The following is a 19,577-nucleotide window of genomic DNA, read 5'->3' on the forward strand; positions in this document are numbered from 1 at the left end:
AATTAGACTCATATATTTTGAATTATTAATTGCTCTGTAAATGAGGATAATCCAAAATTTTTGTGTGAACATACATGGAACTGAATTCAGTGGAAATTATTCTTCACAATCAAGGCTCTAAATTCGCTCGAGACATACATATATCAAGATTAAGATAAGATATATACCGGATAAATCTTTCGCCCACTCTCACTAAGTCGCGATTATTAAGAAGTGGAGCTGGTTTACAGAAAGCTATGAACAGAAGTTCATTATTACAAATTTACTTTATCATATATTTTCTTACGAGGTTTTAGAATCTTTTCAAACAGACCCTATTTAATGGTAAGCAATCGGGTAGGATAGATCTTCAGCCCTCCTGCCCCTATTTCGACCAATCTAAAGTGAATAAGGTACGTCGGGGAGACAAAGGAGTACAATATTTCTACTTCCTAAAACAAAATTTAAGTACAAGACTAAATAAAACATTGTACGATAATTCACGGACACTCCGCAGCCTTTTTAGAGAATACTGCAGGATTACCTTCTATGGAAACCCCAGATTAGCAGTTTCTTATGCCATTCAGGACCACTGTTTGTGTCCTTTTTCTGCGTTTCGATCGAATGTCGAAAGAATGATCTAAATGTGTCTTCCTATTTTATTAATATAGCACAAGGGTATGGTTATAGGTTATTTGGAGGTTCGTTTAGGTATTACTTCATGAAGACACTGGCAAATGCCTGTGTCTAGCTGGCCAAAAAAAGATAAGTATTCTTAGAAATGTTCCAATTAAAATCAACTGGTTGAACTGAATGGGTACTCCACTACTAATTAGTCACCATATAAGGGGATGAAATGCAATGATTAAGGAGACGAAAAAATAATGTAAATAGAAATGCATGAGACGATTGAGGGTTCGGGCGAATATATTCCCATGACTTGATTCTTGCTCTTCCCTCCTTATGTCCCAAAAAAAATTAACATTTTTAAATACAAATGCAGTAGATTCGAGGAAATGAATGTTTCCTCTCTTTGTCAGTCATTCTGTTACAAGGCGGAGTGCATGGGGACTAACAGTAATATAATTAAATTAATCTAAAAAGAAATCATATTCATTTTACTTATTAGCGTGTGAAATGTACTGTTTTCAAGATCATATGAGTGTACAATAAGGAGTAGATGCATTTTAATAAATATGAAAAAACATAAAAATTCTCGGAATATGTAAAGTAAATAGCTAATGTAATGATGCATGTTCATATCTATATTCTATAATTGTAATACCATGTAATCTTCAATTTATTCTATGCTTCTAATGGGTTTTCGCTTAATCTGCCAACTGGGTTCTTCAAGTAGGTTGAAATTTCATCTGAAAAGTTATCATGGTTTTATCGTCTTTTCAATTTTTATGTGCCAGCTTATGGTTGTCAGCGTAGAGACTAATGATTTCCTCCGTTTTATCGGAATCGTCTGAATCTGAATTCATATCTGTTGTCAAAGGAACATAAGTTTTCAACATATCCCTAATTTTTTGTCCTGCATTAGCACAAGCAAGTGGGTCGGTGAAATGCATGTTCTAGAAACGTGGGTCCAAAGTAATTATAATTGCTAATGGTGACACAAACTCAACAGTACCAGTTCTTCAACCCATTTATTTTGAAACATGTTTCGGATCTTCTTTGTCAACAGGTTTTTCACTTGGAAATGAACTGCTTTTTTTCCCACATCCAGTGCACCAGTCGCATAATTTTGCTACTAGTTATGTTTGCGATCCTTGAAATTTCTTTGGTGGACCCGACCACTGGAAGCACATGGGAGATGCGGTTACATATCAGTTGAGAACGCGATTTATTAGGTTTCGCAATTTTATGAATCTCTTAACTATTTGTGTTGTTCATGTGCTATTCCACCGTGTAGGTACATAAAATCTCCTAAACCACTGATGAAAGATAGTGCAGGTTTAATTCTGCCTGTGCTCTTACTTCATCGTTAGCAAAGGAATATTGTTTAAACCGACTTATAATGGAGTTCACTTGTATGGTAATAGATTATAGCTTTTCGATTTGCAATATACTGAGCTGCTAAGTTGAAAGCATCCTCTAAGTAAGGGATGCGTATTTTTTGCCAGACGATATACAGAATGGAACGACCAAATATAATTAGTTTGATATGTGCATATTTCGACATAGGTATATAAATTAATGGTTAATTGGATTCTATGTTATGTACGGATGGACAACAAGCTAATGAGATCAATGTTCTCCTAACGATGAAAAACCACGGCTGCATTTTTAAATTTTTGAAAACACTGTATTTTTTTAAAGTTAAAACATGTCCCAAGCCAATTAAATATCATAAGTGCGAAAGCTGTAAATTGCCCCAACTTTCAAATGCAGTGGATTGAAATCAAATCGTTTTGTGTCTTCTATTCTAGGTTAGAGTAAAAGAAATTTATTTCAAAATAACTTTTTCCAAAATTTATGAATTTGGGCTAAGGTATTCCTTAAAGAGAAGCCCTCAGAAATGACGAAAAATTTTGCCGCACTGACTTTTTCCATGACCGTTTTACATCAATGCATACTTTCCACATGTTTATAAATAACCTTGAAAACGTAATATCTCTTGAAAGATTAAAATTCGTGGCAGAGGATTTTAGCTCTTCGGCTGAATGCCTTCTTATTGGAGATCACTGAGGTATTTTAATTAAAATGACGGTCGCCCGCGATCTAATTCCATTAAATACCCGCGGACACCCACTTTACGCAAAGCGGCTTCAACGCGCGCAGTTTCGAGCTTAAAGTAGCACTTCACAGCATGCAAATCAAAGTAACATGTGTAAGCGTGAAAATCTCTGTGAGAGTTTGACATTGACATGCGTGCGAAATAATTTGTACCACACATGTACGTGTACCCATTGTTCAGCAAGTTAATATTTAATTGAACTTACAGAAAAAAATCATCTCATCATAGGTGTGTTATTAGGGCCTTATTCAGATTCGCGTCCTTCTGTCAGCTGCAAGCCGCGTGCGGTAAACTATCTCTTTCCGCACTCGCTAACAAATAAGAATTACAAGTGAAGAGCATTGAGAATTTTTGGAGACAAAGTGTTTATCTCCTCCTAAACACATATTTTTTGAAATGGATGACATAAATTATCATATAACTCTGAAAAAGAGCTTTAGTTTGGAAAACGAAAAGTTTGAGAAAACTCGATAGAGAACAAATCGTTTGAAGTTATCCATAATATGCTAGTCATAAAACTTCCGAAGTCTGCTGATGTCACTGCGTGGCCTATGACATACTACAGGCCATTATACTGTTCATCATTGTTATAGTTGCACGTTTAATGTCACACAACACTTGGGGATGATAGGGGATTTGACTTGATGACATGGAAATAACCTTGTATAGGACAAAGTTATTGCTGCACCATAGTAATTTGTCTCTTATCAAATTGAGTTAAAGAAAATAGAGTGTTCCGACACCTTTATGATAGATTGTTTTGTAAAACTATTTATAGGGTATGCTTGGAAGTGATATACTAACAACCCTATATGCACCACAATTATAATCGTCTCGTAGGAACCTCTAAAAAATGACGATATTTGTCTATTCCAACATTGGCTAAGACTTAAAATAAATGGAGTATCCTATTGTTTTTAGGGCGGATCGTTTCGCTAAACCATTTACAAGGGATAGAAGGGGGTGGACGTGGGAATAACTCTATATGAACCACAATTGTTACCTCCCCGTAGCGGAATGCGAAAAATAACAATATTTGTCCATTGTCACATCGACTAAACAGAAATGGAGTGTCCCGTTCTCTTTATGGTAAATGGTTTCGGTGAACAATTTCCACGGGATGATAGAGGGTGGACATGGAAATAACCCTATATAGACCAAACTTATTACCATTCCGTAGAGGGATGGACACAATCATGTGTCCCCTCGACTTTATGGTGATTGTTTCGCCGAATACAGTAGAACTCGGTTATAACGAACATGAGGATGTCAGAGATTTTCTTAGCTATAGCCGGGCGTTCGTGCGTTCGTTATATCCTATTCTAGCTAATATGTTTAATCATATTTTACTATATTCGCTTTGACTGATGCTAACTGCTTCTACTTAAAGGATAGTTGATTAGGAATGTGAACTAATTGTAACATTGGTTCGTTACAATCGATCGGGCCTGTAAATTGCTCCTCGAAAAACGTTACCTGAAAACGATGGTTTGCCATAAATGTGTTCATTATATCCAAATTAGAATAACGCATAATTAAAGAGACACTTTGTACATTCCCCACATTTAGTTCTTTAAAGGCGACCGCTCGTTATAACCCAAGTTCGCTATGACCGACTTTGCGTGTGTATGGTACGGAGCCGAATCTTCTTGTATAAACTAAAAACATTGTTTAAGGCGAGAGGATCGTCCTCCAAAACTGGAGGTACCTCGTTTTGCAAGACTTCTTACCTGCTTTATTAGTTCCCCAATTAGTTTGCCGGAAATTCAACTTGTACCAGGCATTTAACTGAAAATTCATGTTGAAAGTAATGTTCTCTAATTAAATAAGGATTTTCTGTGCTTCAAGAATAGCATTTTTCACATCTCCCTCGCAACACTAAGCGATAATGCAACAAAAGGCTCAGTTGCCTTTACTTCTTGGATTGTCTAACCTCTTCCACAGTACACAATGGGATAATCATCCATTCCCTTAAAGTAATTTCGTTTTTTTCTTAAGGTTAACTTGCATTGTTTATTATATTATGAAATATTGATTCCAACACACTACATACTAAAAAGTAAATACCTGAGTTAAACTTTATATATTTAAGTTGTAAATAACGGAATATTAACGATCTTCTAATTAACTTCAAATTAAAACAAATATTTTGAGGTTATAATGGAAGGCGCGAAAGAGACGTGTGGGAGAAGGACCGCAATATTATCGGCCCGTCTCTCTCTGTGCATTAGACATATTCCATCCTTATCTGGCATTCATCTAGACGTTTTAAGTCTCTGTCTTACCTATGGGGACACATTGACCGACTTTCTTCAGAGCTATCGCTTTATTAAAGAGATCATCCCCTTTAGCGCGCGCTAAACACTTCGCTGTGGAATGTCTGGAATGTTCACGTTACGTAATATTTGGAGATGTCATGTGTTTTTCGTTTGTTCGTATTCACCTTGGATTGACCTTCGCGATGGATTGTGGAAAGAACGATGGCATTTCAACATTAAGTAACTCTTTCAGCCCAATTTGGCTTTTAACTTTAATTTTGATAAACTGTTTAACTTAAAATAAAAATAAATCTAAATAAAATAAAATAGAAAAACGATTAAAAATGAGGAAGCAGGAATCTAAGCAAGACGACTAAAACCAGCTTAATAAAATTTTAAGGATGGCCTTTTCAATAGACATTAGTTCGCCATAACCGATCGGATCTGCAAACTCTTCGTCGAAATGGGTTCGCTAAAATTGATGGTTCGTTATAAATGCGTTGGTTATATCCGAACAAGAGTAACACGTTATTACGACTTTGTACTAGGACACTTTGTACATTCCCGACATTTAGTCGTTAAAGGCGACCGTTTGTTACAACCCAGGTTCGCTATAACTGAGTTTGAGTGTACTTTACATGGTGATTGAGGATATACATGGGAACACATTTAGAAGGCTCACAGCTATTGCCATCCCGTAGGGGTGTCCATCGAACGATCAAATTTGTCCAGTGTTATATCGACTTATGAGAAATCGACTGTACAGGGGCTTAGGAAACTAACTTTCGTGAATTTAACCAATGTCTAAGAACATTAGTTTGAACAAAAAAGTTCCTTACAGCGATCGGCAACGTCGCTTCGTGTTTATTTCATTTCGGTACGTCCTTAAGCACCTGCATCAACTAGGTATGAATTTTTACACGGTTTTTTTATGCCCAATAGGTTTTGCAGGTAAAACTTAAACTTTTTGTGGACCTTATCGTATTATATCGAAATGCCACTTGCCTTGAAATTATTGTCGTCGCTTCCAATCAGCACAAGACGTTACGTCACACATTTTATATCACTCACATCACAATAGGAAATGTTTGAAATGTCCACCATTTGAGTCCACGAATGCACAACAGTGTTTTAAGCACTTTTCCCGTATCCGATGACAAATTCCGTTTGTCGAGCTGGAAGTTTTCTTTCGGGATAACGATGAGCGTAAATGCTCCCAGCTCTTTCGGAATTTTAAAACGTGATTCCGTAAATCAAAAGGATCTCGTGATGCTCGCCCGAAGGATACATTTTCACGTAGGTACTGTTAATAGGTCCGAATAAATTCACGTACTAATAGAAGGTCAAGTTTTATCCGCTATCGAGTATTCAGGAATTGCAAAAAATAATCATAACAAAAAATTAACTCCGTTTCCTTGGTCATGTTCAGTGCGGCGTTGCCGCCTAAATTTACCTTTACCGCTTATGTCGTATTAATAGGTATTAATTAAGCTTTAAATTGTTTTTAGCAATTTCATTGCTGAATAATTTAAACCTTATGCGTTACACGTTCAACAGGCAACATCTGTCAAGTACGTTTTGCATCATTTTATAAAAATTTGAACCTTCGGCATAAACTTAATTTTTTTTTTTTTATTATTAGATTTTCGGCCCTATTGTAAATGACTTTCTTGGTCAAAATTATGACCTCAATCATTGGCTCAGCGTACAAAAGTTATTTCGCTAACACACGTGTATGATCCGCCGCTTATAGGACGAAATTATTAATGCGCTGTTAATTTTAACTGCAAGCGAACTTTCATAAACACATTTAAATGGAGCCAGGATAATGATCGACAGGCGCAGCACTTCTTCGTACAACTCGTTTTTTAACACCTGGTGCTCCTTAGGGTCGAATTGAGAATTACTGCCCTCGCGTGCAGATAAAGGCTCCAAAAAATGTACGTACCCACGGCCCGACTTAATTTTCAAGCTAATTGGATCGGGTTGACGTAATGAAATTAAATCAATTTTAAGTCAAACTTAGCGCATATATAATTGAGTCAGGTAGGTTTATGGTTAAGTAGGTACTTCCTTTAAAATTCAATTAATAGCAATTACTTCTGATTAAAATCTTTTAGGTAAAAATTGTACCTGAATAAAAATTCCGTTGAATTAGCAAAGCAGTAGAGCGCATTCTACATGCGTCTTCCATTCATTATGATCTCGGAAGTCATAGGAGCTGCCACGCAGGTCGAGTGCGGAAAGTTTTATCTGGATAAATTCAAGCATTTTTTAGAAACATTAATTTTCTGTCAATAATATCAAGTTACTACTGAACATTGTAATCCTGACATCGATACAAAAACATGATTTTATCGTGAAAAAACTGGTTTTTGTCAATGTCGTCAAGGTAATATAAGGATTTTTTTTAATCACTTTCTAGCATTCAACCTGGCAATCGCTTATTTATTGTAAAATATCCGGTTTTGGTACCAAAGATCTCCGTCGAAGACGTACCCTCTTTGGTTCATTCTATCGGGTCAAAAAATACCGACAACATAGTGTGTTTAAAAGACGTAATTTTGTTTTCCTGAGGGGGTCGGGGGGACTATTTTTGCGAGATTTGTCGAGACGAATATAACTCGACCTTAAGTTTGATATAATATATTTGGCCTGAACGCTAGAAAAAATTCCTTAACCCGAAAGCGCTCGTAATTTTGGTTGTTTTGTTCCTGTATCGTGATTTTGGCAAGTAACAATGATTTCATATCGCCAGACAAAATGTGTCTCCTAAGGAACGAGACCTTGCTGTATTATTACTAAGTATGTATGCCATTGATTTCGCAATTGACTATCTTTCAGTATCGATTCGCCTGATTAAAATAGCAAATTACATTGCGAACTCTTTAACAACACCCTGTACTTTTTTTGAAGATTAAAAAACTGAAAACCGCCAGACACGTTCAAAGATGTCAATCAAAAGCACTAGGTGTGAGAAGAACGAGAGGTCTACAAGTGCTTTAGGTACCAAATTCAGCGAGTTGCAGTATAATCACTCTGATACCTTTCAAAACTAGCAGCAGGAAAAACATATGTATACTATGTATATATTTGTACACTTCAGATAACAAACAAAAAGTAAAAATCGCTATAATCTTTCTGAACGAGACTAATTGGCTTGTTGAGGTTGATGGATCTACTCAGAGATATGCAACTGGATATTGATTTATAAAGGATATAACTGTAGTAGTGCCAGAGCTAAGAAGTCCAGCCAAGGCTATCTAATCAAGACTAATCTAATCTTACTAAGAGTGACAACGATGGCCATCAACTTTTAACATAAAATATATATTATTTCGGCTAATCGGTGTGTTGGTTCTTCGATACGTCCCAATTACCTTAAGAAAATCGTTTAATGCCGTCTTAATGCAGTTTAATGCGATCATGGCATAATAAATCCATTATTTAATCGGTATCTGTTACTCTCCAACCAGCGATTAAAATTTCTGCTTATCACGAGCACTACCTACCATACACATATTTATCTTAACGGAGACATTGCTGCTATGCCATGCCAATGGATAAACACATGGAGCGACTCAGCTAATTATTCCTTATAAAAAAGTTGCATGCTTTCATTCTACCAGACGATAATTTTTTTTAATCTACAAATTGAGAATAAATCTCTCAGATTTTGATTTATCCGCTCCAGAAGAGACGATGGATTCGCTTAAAATATCTGTTCCAAGCGAATACTCACGAACAGCTCGTTTCAGCAGAGTGGTGAGCAACCATTCGTACCACCGATTCTCGGAAACCCTGTATATTCTTCCGGCTCATTCGGCGTCACAGAGCATGCGTATAAATTAATCAAAACACTCAACACATAGAATGAAAACACACATCCATTCGTTTATGCCTTAGACCTGTAAGACATCCGGTTCCATATTAAATCCTCTACCGTTTGTTGTTTATCACCTCCGCTCCATATTCTAACTGCGCCATAACCGAATTTTCTATGGCCCCATTTGCTCATTAAATTCTCTCAAATTCATACCCTTGTCCCGCTTTAAAATGAGATAATAAATGTCGGATAGTCCTCGATATCTGCTCTATTGTTTAATTAAGTCTGGCACCTGGACGTCTGGCTTAGTCTGTCATAAAGTGTCTTTTATGAGTCGTTTTAACGATCTGTATTTACAAATTTTGTTGTTAGCTCGCCTGTATGTTTAATTGCATAAAACTAACTTTCATCCAGACTTCTGGCTGACAGTTAAATTTTGACGATGCATGAATGGGTGATGTATAGAATGACTCTCTGCTATAAATACGGACTCCCCCCGTAGAACTCCTGGTCACCTTACTTACTAGGACATGCAGTGTCCCTTAAAAATCGAAACATTTTTTAAATAATCTTACAACATGTATGTCATTGAAATATGCCGAATTTTGGAAAATTCGCTTCCTAAGAGTTATGATAATTTCTTTTTCTGATAATAAAAGTGAACAAAAAGTATTTAGTTCATAGTTGAATTATCGGTCGATATCTTTTTAAATGTCAAAAGCGTCAACTATCAATACGACTTACGTCGTTTGCCTATGTCACTCATAAAAAACAGTTCTCTCTCGCTCCGTCGCAACGTAAGTGAGACGGGCAATGTCCGACCCAATAAAATTTGACGTGTCCGTTTCGACCGATTACCTTGGTGGCAATACATCGATGTGAACGGCAATCGTGGCCTTACAGACTTTAATTCACTTAAATGAACTGATCTAGCTCCGAAATCTAAGTAGTCGCATTATGATATATTTTAAAGTTAATCCGATTATCTGGCACCTATTTCACTTTTGGTTTCCTGCAGGCACATCTTAAATCACTTAATAAATTTATAATTTCTTAGTAAAAACATGATTTGGATGCCAAAAAATCTGGCTTAAACGTGCATTGACTCTACATTTGCCTGTTGTTAAGGGGCTCAAACTCAAAATTTAAAAGTTGAGTAAATACTCAAGGGCGCATTTTTGTCTAATAAATTGGAGAGTAATTTGACGGCACGTGGAGTGTTTCCTCTGTTTGTGCAGGAACTTATTAATGGTTCATATTTTTGGTATTTCGTACCGCACGTTTTGAGAGTGAAAAGTGATTATTTGAATACTGCGTAGCACTATTTTAACTAAAAAATGGTGCATTGGCAGACATCAAAAATCCTCAAATAATATTTGAGGACTAAGAAAAATAAGTTCTCCAGGAAAAATTCCATGTTTGGAGCAGAGAGTGCTAAAATTCAAGACATTTTCACTATTTTTGCATCTATAGGATTTTAATGACTAATTGATTTCTGAAATAGGATTTTACTTCATGTATTTGCTAAAAAATCTATTAGAAATGGAAAAATCGCGCACACAGAACATTATTTTATGGTTATAAATATTCATTTTATTTTTCGGTATGTTACATTCAGTAAAACACCTGCAAACACCAATTTCACATGATGAAAACCTAAAAAAACTTAAAACCGTTTGGATCCTTGTGATTTACAGGCAGTATTTTCATTAATTGCCATTTACACAGTTGTTTTAAGTGCAGCTTAAATGTCAGGGGACGCTTCGTTCTTTGCGCATCATTTAAGTACACCCTAAAATGCTTAAGCATGCGTTAAATTGAAGTTGCCGATTTTAATCCCTGAAATGCGCATTTATAATTTAAGTGATGGCTGTTTTTGTATTTGAAGATATCAATATTGACACAGGGAGTCGGTAAAAGCGAGTCTTAAGCAGAACACAAAACTGTATCTCATTGGAGATCCTCGTGCTTCTACCTGTGCCCTCTAACTGAAAAAGTGGGAAAATGGTCAATTTCTGGTCAGAGCTAGATGTCGCCTTTTCCAATTTCATTGAAAGAGCAGCCCACGACTGTCTTCTTAGAGCAGTTTCATGGCAATATTCATTTTAATCGTTGACCAGAACCCAATTGCGAGAAAATTTGATTCACCATAGTCATGTCTTCTTTTTTCTTCTGTGCCTACTTTCATGTCGCTGTTAGCAGCATCCTGCAAAATTGCAGGAAGGATTTTGAGTTTTTTCTGCGCTTTAATGGCCGATCCCACCAGTCCGCGTAAAAGCCCAGGACCCCGACAACAGGCCTCAGAACCAGTTTACAGTCAACCGGAATTCAACTTAACTAAAACGAAGGAGAAGCAGTAGGTCCAGTTGGTAGCTCCCGGCTGGTACGAGTACTCCAGTAATGTCTCAACAAGCTTCTTTTGCCCTCATAGGAGGTCCCGTTAAATTAACAGAGCGACAAATCTGCAAAGTTTAGAGAATCCCTGTGACGAATTTATAGAGAAGTATTAACACATATGTACATATTGCTCTCGTGGATTACCCTGAGGAGACACCAGAGACCCGGCGATGCAAACGCGAAAAGAGAAAAAGTCTTAGGGTTAAAATAGGATATCACATATTATGCAAACCCATACAGCTAAAGATTCAGGAGATGCACCTGAAAAGGCATGTGATAACAAAGGCTTGAACAGGAGGGATCAGTTGATAAGAACGCTATTTTCCACGAAGTTAGAGAGCTTTTCTAATATGAAAAGCTACATCAACGAAATACTTTCACACTACTTTCACAGCTTACAGATATTGAAAAGCCGGTGAGTGATTAATACATTGGCATCATAAGCTTGTAAGGTTTTACTGGAGAACATAAGCTGATTATTATGGTTTAAGAGCACAGTGGTGTCGAAGTTGCCACTGATCTAATCAAGAAAAAATTGCTCCAGGAAAAAAGATGGTTCAGAAGGTTGATTAATCTCTCTATTCGCGGCATCTCAAACAAAACTGCCCTAGTGAGTCAGATAATTTTATTCACTGCCCTCGGTGTGAAGAGAGATATGAACAGATCGGCTGGAGCCACAATCACACGTGAGATATTGTCCAGTGCCTGTCCAACTTTTAAATCGGTGGTGGTATTGACGTTCAAACTGGCAAAGTAAAATTTCTGTTCAAATATCGTTTACGTTCCCAATTTTCCTATAAATTTGTCCTCCGTCACTGAATCGGAGTGATACACAGTAGTATTTCGTTCAGATGGGATTGGAAGAATTTTTTCAATTTTAAATTCACAGATTTCAGATAACGTAATTAAGCTATAAAAAGGTAAGCGGTTTTTTTCTAAAAATATCGTGAACAGGTGCATGAATAGTGGAGTTCTGCGTGAACATTCGCACGCCACTGATTTTAATGGGATAAAATGAATTATAAAAGCGATAAGCGGGGAGGGGGGGTGGGGGACAGTCGTAGCTGCTGAAAGTGGATTTGGGTGCCAGAATATAAACGGGTATGTAAATATGTGTCATTACAGGTGTGAGATACGAGTAGATAAAGTTTGGTGTGAGGCTCCAAAGGAGCGCGATGCATATCTTAATAATTAAGAATTAAAGCATCGAATAATTAAGATTTAAAGCATCGAAATCGCCATTACATGACATTTCAGAGAACGTAGTAGGTCAAGTTTAACAGGTTTGGAACAGTGGAAGAAATTCCTTTCTATTTCGAAAAGCAAAATCTTTCCGTCATGTATAAGATGGCCCTGAGGAAGGCAAAAATGCAGGGTCGAAACGTCGGCTGAAATAATAGTTATTTGTTTTGCAATGCGAAAATAGCGAATTTATGGCCGCAGCGATATTCTTAGCCGAGCCGAAGACGAAACTTTCAAGGGAGCTAAGACAGAAATCGTGTGCTTTTGCCGGCTAAAACTGCGGAAAAGGATTCTGAAAAAAAAAAAAACAAATTTGAGAAAAAACGAAAAAGGAGTTTTTGCACACCTAAACAAGGATGGTGGCCTGGATTTTACGGTTTTATAGTTTCTATAGGTAACTAACTTACAGATATGAGAAATATTACTTGGATTTGCGCTTCTTCCTTAAAGTGAAGCTGAGATGGATCTCTAAATTTCCTATATGCTTCAAATATTTAACTTTCACCAAAACATCATCAAATGTATCTGACTGGAATATATTTCATATGGGACACTTTGAAATTCATCTTTGTTTAATTTTATAAGAAACAGCTGCCAAAACATAGACAGTTATCACCACTGCCAAAATTTACAGACGGCAACGATTGACTTAATACATTTGACTGAATATCAACAACAATTACATTTTACATAGACATTTTCATAAATATAAATATCATATAGTCCTTGCAACTAATCCCGTGCAGGCGGATTGTTCCCTCTCTTCTATGGCAAAACACTCACTCTAACTTGAATTCAATAAGGAAATTCTTTTTAGCGATAAGTGGGATTCTCTTTCTATTGTAATACGTTTCTAACCTTACCTATTCCATGTGAAGTAAGATTCTGTGAGGGAGGTCGTGCCCCTCCTACGTCAGAGTAAAAAGGTTCATGGCCAATTTCGCTCCTCATCCCTTGGAACCTGCGAGATGCTCGTAAGATTACGAGATTGTTTTATAAATCTTTTCTTCAATGCCATGTCAGTAGACATCTGATTTGGCCACAGTGGTAACGATTTCATTTAAATTTCGTCGAAGCTCTATGACCCTATGTAGGTCTAGATCTTTAAAGCTGCAATATTTCCTTATAGCAGGGAGATAATGGCACAATTGCAGCATCAAATCCTGCAGAGAATGCTGATAATATGAGAAAATTGACCTTAAAAGTCTGTCAAGATTACTACGTTACAATGAATCGAAAAGAGAACGAATTAATTCAGTATTTAGCGATTTTGAGACAAGTTGCAAATCAGCACAAATATTGAGATATCTGGTCTCAACCAACGTGCATTTTGATGATGTTAACCCCTTGCATCCAAGTGAAACCATTAACGAAATAATACCCGGAGTTACTTTGGTGTGGGACTTTCTGCCCATCGGCGCGAACTCTTTTCACCAGTTAAGCCCTAATCACATCATTAAGACAATGAACGAAAGAAAACATGTTGTGATGCTCTGCCACGCGTTGCTCCTGAAAAACTTCACATTTTGGCAGGCATCCATCAATGAATACATAAATCTATATAGAAGTCCATCCATCAACGAGTTCTCAATAGGAATTAATTGGTTCGTCCATGAATCCACCAATAAATTCCATCTAGGAATTTGTTGTCGACCGATTGTTGAGCGATTTGTTGAGCGATACCAAGTAGAAATTTATTGATGGATGGTCTATATTAATTCAGTGGGCCTATATATATTAATTATGCGAATTTATGTAGCCGATACCGCTGGCACTTGGGTGTTCCGGTTAATTTACTTATGAATTTTGTTGATCGATTCCAGATAAGAATTTATTGATGGATGGTGTATATTAACTCCGTGGGCCCACATTAATTATGCGAATTTATTTACCAACTTCATGTCACTACATGGGATTCTACGAGGTTTATTTCGCTTTGAGTGTGCTGTTGACCTTTTGAACATGTGGTATAATACAACGTTGGTTCTTACTGGGGAATAACGAGTTCTCACTGGAAGCCACGCTTGTTCTATTCTTATGAGCTGGGTGCTCTGTTAGCAGTCCTCCAGTGCGATCCGAGTTTCATTGTCGCCCACTCAATGCGTGGCATCTTGTTGTGACTTACTAGTGTGATCACCTCTCGAAGTGAGGAGCAATTTAGGTCTTTTATTGCGAACGGACTTGCACCCCATAAAGGGATGATCCTCGGGAAGTTCAGTTTCCTCTTTTCTTTAAAACACATACAGTAGAACAGTCGTCGGATTTCCTTTCTCGTTCCGCTTCTGCGTCGTTGCTTTCGATTTCAGACGAAAATTACCCATCCAAGGCCAAACAATGGCCGCACCTCCAAATCCTCCAGCGAACCTTTAGAAACATAATCCATGACAAATCGTGAGATTTGCGCTGAACCGGATTCCCCAATCCTGTAGAACAGCCCACCCACGCCCGGTCAGCCCGAGGTTCATCTTTCTGAGCCATAGTTTGCTCTGTGATGTGAAACGACTGTCAGTGCTATCGAGTGGTATAAAATCTATGTAAATGATATGGTAAAAGAAGCTTCCTTCTCTTACGAATCGGAGGCCAACTTCCTCTCATAGTCTGACCCCATTCGTCGAGGCGTCCCGTCACTAGACGCCCAGGTGATCACACAGATTACCTATCGGAAAGGGGTTGGGTGAGGGGATGAAGGCGCAACCTCGGAATTTAATATGAAGAACGTTCTCATGTGGACTTTCAATGACGATCAAAGTTGCTTCTAGTAGTAATCTGACCTGCCAGTGCTCACGATCGCCTCCAAAAACCCAGGATGGCTGAATCTCTGATTCTCTCTAGAATCGCTCTGTATTTGAGACTCCCGACATTACTTGGCTTTTTCGCAATTTGATCAGGGGAGGGAAATTGCGATCCAGGTTGTTCAGTTTTTGGCGAAGTATTCTTAGGAGGATTCGTATTCCCTCCCTTTACTATTGTTTCAAGCAAGATGAGAACTTGTTTTAGGGCGACCTAACACGCAACTCTCCAGTTGATCGGGAGCGATAAAAGCTTTAGAGCTGTGACTGCTTTCCGCATTTTCCGAAGAGATTTTGACCAGGTTCTACCCCTGGGATATGTAATCTATTTCGGGTCAGATTTTTCCTTCCCTAGGAGGTTTCGCAGAGCCGTTTCGCTTCTCTCCATTATCCACTCGTTTGTCTGTGGGATGTTAAGCTGCAAGGATATCTGGTTGGAAAGAATGTGAAGACCCTGAATTTCGCCCTATTTCTTTAGAGGCCTCATTTGTACAACAGTCTCCGACACGGTGCAAGAACTTGACTTAGGGAAGTTTATCGACCTTCCTTGTCTAGAACCGATCTCTTCAGTTTAATAACAGAGGCAGCACGAACACCGACCTTGGCTGACCATACACTCTTTAACACCCATGAACCATGTTCCATGGGTGGCCCTTGGAGAATCCTTGTATAAATAAAGTACAGTTGCAAGTTCTACTGTACATCTTAAACAGCGCACTTCACAATTCTAGTGAGTTTACGCAAGAAAATGATTCTTAGAAAATTCTAAAGTAGATTCTTCATCAAAATCTTAAAAGTTCCTATGGGCGAGGTCTTTCCTCAAATACAAGGTTTGAAAATGTCCATCCTTTACAGTTTTTGGAGTGTATAAGACTTTCAGATCAAATTTGGGGTGAGTCACTACTCGAGAGGATACAGACGATATAATATCTCATCTAATGACGTGAGGCTCTACAAGAAGATGGTTACGTAAATTCTAGAAGATGACTTCAGGCGAAGATAGGTGGCCATTTTCAAAATTTTAACGCCCTCTCGTGTGGTAAAAAACCGTTTCCGAACCAACGTTAATAGGACTTTTTTTAAACTACCAAGTGCAATTAACGTTCGAAAATATTTTAAATCCGCCAGCGACGCCCAATTTTTTCGAGCACGCCTCTGCTCTCAATCGGCCAAAATGGAGAGATTTCTTAATTTCCTATTGATGATGACTTAATTTCATATTGATGGGGACTTAATTTGATCTTGATCGTTCTTTGAAAAAATTACTGGTGTGGTAAAATGAGGTCCGAATATTAGCAGCTTTGAGTTTATAATTTCATTGATCCACTTAAAACAAGTTTAATTTGCTTTTTTGTCAGCAATCTTAAGATTCTTCAGTCTTCTTCAATCTTGATACTTTCAGTGGTGTAGGATTATACGTCGGACACACAGACTTCATAATCTTTACTGTGTAACAATGTATTTTCTAAAAACTCGTTCGAATGCAGTTTTGGAACCACAAGAAAATTCGAGTATTAAATATTGATGGTTTCTGCTGTTTAAAGCACGATATGTATAGGATGTTTGTGAATTTGGTGCCAAAATGAAATCGGCGATGGATCATCGAAAAATTGTTTGAATTTTAGACTAACGTCCGCATATTTCTAATTTTAGAGATATAGAGTGTTAAATTTATTTTAAAAAATTAGAAATGAAAAAAATTCTTTAAAACTGCTCATGCGATTTATCTGAAATTCTATGGATATTAATTGTCACCAATAGCGGTTTATTTACGTTGCGCATCTTAATTTTGGTTCGAATGCCCCACATTACTAACATGGACTTAAAAAATACGCCACTGCCCTTGTTTAAAACAAAAAATTTCCTGGAAGCCCTGACGAATGTGTGAAACCATTCTCCCAACTTTTCCTGGTACGACTGACCATTTTTCGCGAAAGAGCTTAATAGCCAATTACGTACCAGTTGAAAGAAGTGCTATTTTCTCAGATGAACTTTCCACATTCATTAAATACTACTCCCTGTACATGAAGAACCGTTAGTGCAACTACCCAATAATGGCACATTTGTGAAAAGCAACCGACAGGACTTTCGTGATGCTTGAAAAATTCTGGTCTGTTTTCACTTAAAGAAATTTGACACATTAGAAAAAACTTGACCGCAATATCGGGTCCCTGGTCAAATTTGACCATGGACGGCGGCTAAAGATCTTAAAATGGCAGATAAGGAAGTTGTGCGTAGTGAGGGAGTGTCACGTGACGTCTGCACATTTGGCGCAAATTACAAATAGTTATCAATTATTGAAAATTTTCGACGGGATCTAACTGCTCAAAATATCCTCGGGTTGGCTCATGCCGAAACACAAGTTCTTGGTAAAATATCACTTTGCGACGCGGTTTTCACCCAGTGAAGAAGAGATACACGTAGGTAATTTGGTGTGTTTGCGCGACGAGAGCCTCAAATATTGAATCTGATGATTTCTGTTCGATATATGAATGTATAATAATTTATATGCCGTTTTAGAGCTACCTCAACGAGAAATTTATGATCGTCCATTGTAAGGGCCGTCCTGAACGGCAGACCTGAGGCAGTTAAACTTTTGCTCAAAAGTACCTGCACGATTGAGTAACACCCTATCCGTGCACTCCATCTAAATCGATATACGTACGTTTCCTCAGAAGTTCAAGATCGAGATAATCGCTCGAGAACTAGCTGGAGAACTTAAAAATCGAAATCCGGCCCTGTCGTACCTGCCATCAAAACTCAGTTCCCGATGTTATTACCACATAAAACGCGGCTTCGAATTGCAGTCCGCACATGCAAGTCCCCACCACGTTTAAAGTCGTAAATTCGTCCCCGTCGGGCTCGCTGCCGCTGCATTTTCAATGCATTTCTCTTCTTATACTTCGTCCTGACTTCGTAGTGACGGATTGCCAGTTGGGGAATTCGCGAATCGTACCGGTCGGACGCTCAGTCGTACCATCTCCGGATTCTTCACTCGGCGCGTTCCTCTTTCCCTAGTGGTGTGAACTCGGTGAATTCCAGTGCCATGTCCTCGGATTCTCAAGATTACGAAACCAAAATGGAGATTGGTACCACCTCGAAGAATTCCAGTACGTCCTCGTCGTCTGCCCCGCGGACGCCTCCCAATTGCGCCCGGTGCCGGAACCACCGTAAAAAGATCGCCCTCAAAGGCCATAAGCGGTACTGCATGTACCGCTCGTGCAAGTGTCAAAAGTGTCAATTGACCTCGGAGAGGCAGAGGGTTATGGCCATGCAGACGGCCCTTAGGAGGGCCCAGGCCCAAGACGAGGCGATGTTAAAGAACGGAAATTTGGACGTGTCTCGGGATATGAACTTGTTGTCCGTGCCTCAGAAGATTCCAAGTCCCATGCAACCTGTGAGTTTGGACTGTGATTCATCCGCCTCGTCGCAATGTTCGAATCCGCCCATACCGCCCAGTCGGAGAGCTTCTCCGGTACTGGCTGCACCGGCAACTAGCACCTCCATGCCCATGGGAATTGGGAGTAACGAAGTTATTTCATATGATTATAGAGGTGAGTTGTTATGTGCTACCCCATGTCCATCGCTTAACACTCGAGTGAAGTTTGGGCCCGGGCAGTCTCGGACCGATGGTACTCAGGATGAGTGTTATTAAAAAAAAAATTAATGTCGATTGAGATTATATGATGGCGAAGATGCTGCTGAGATGCGTGTCTGCTCTATTGTATTTTGCATAACAGAACGTTCCATTCGTTGAATTTAAGGTACCATCATGGACACAATGATTTTTGGAATTTGTGGAAGTCCTGTCCCATATAATTTGTTGATTCTTATTAGCACCTTTGGCTTGACTGACCCGAACTAACTTACATGCTTATGTGCTCATTACATTGCTTCATACAGTTTCAGGAGGCTTTTCCTATTGAAGGTAGTACAGAATTTTTTTGCTTGGCTGGAATTCTCATTACAATTCTGCCAAGATTTCCGTATTACGCAGTTCTTTCAGTGTTAAGCAGCTCTTCCGTATTAAGCCGTTCTTGCCTTGTTTCTTGTATTTACAGCATTTAAATTTAATTTCTAAATCTAAAGAAAAAGTAAAAAATCTACAAGTGTGGTCGCCCGGTTAAATAGAGAATATTCGAGGGATTGCTGGAAAATGACTGGAATTGTGTCAAAGTTAGAATGGAGCTTAAAAGGAGGAATGGGGGGTTGAGCAGATATCGTTTTTTTAGTTTCCAAATTTATTTCAATTGTTATTTAAAAAATTGCAAATTTTTCGTCTGATGCCTATTAAAGATAATTTGAGCGAAGTAAACATTGGGCTATTAAAGTTAATTGCAGTA

General features: G+C 38.2%; 1 protein-coding gene and 1 long non-coding RNA gene across 6 annotated transcripts in view; one reads left to right on the forward strand and one right to left on the reverse strand.

The window, feature by feature from the left end:
* The window catches only part of LOC136346526 (uncharacterized), a 159,838-nt gene extending 153,512 nt beyond the window's left edge, over positions 1 to 6,326 (reverse strand). The window contains exon 1 of one of the 2 annotated variants that reach the window (XR_010733315.1): positions 5,986 to 6,326. This is a non-coding gene — a long non-coding RNA (uncharacterized lncRNA). The remainder of the gene's footprint in view (positions 1 to 5,985) is intronic. The other variant, XR_010733314.1, reaches the window with a different exon arrangement.
* An 11,703-nt stretch (positions 6,327 to 18,029) lies between these two features.
* Positions 18,030 to 19,577, forward strand: part of LOC136349583 (protein doublesex-like) — an 89,817-nt gene continuing 88,269 nt past the window's right edge. For all 4 annotated transcript variants that reach the window (XM_066301237.1, XM_066301245.1, XM_066301252.1 and 1 more), the window contains exon 1: positions 18,030 to 18,788. In XM_066301237.1, the coding sequence (XP_066157334.1) occupies positions 18,281 to 18,788 (508 nt within the window). In that variant the 5' untranslated portion in view covers positions 18,030 to 18,280. The remainder of the gene's footprint in view (positions 18,789 to 19,577) is intronic.

This window comes from Euwallacea fornicatus, chromosome 2, assembly GCF_040115645.1.
Source record: "Euwallacea fornicatus isolate EFF26 chromosome 2, ASM4011564v1, whole genome shotgun sequence".
Classification (NCBI taxonomy): domain Eukaryota; kingdom Metazoa; phylum Arthropoda; class Insecta; order Coleoptera; family Curculionidae; genus Euwallacea; species Euwallacea fornicatus.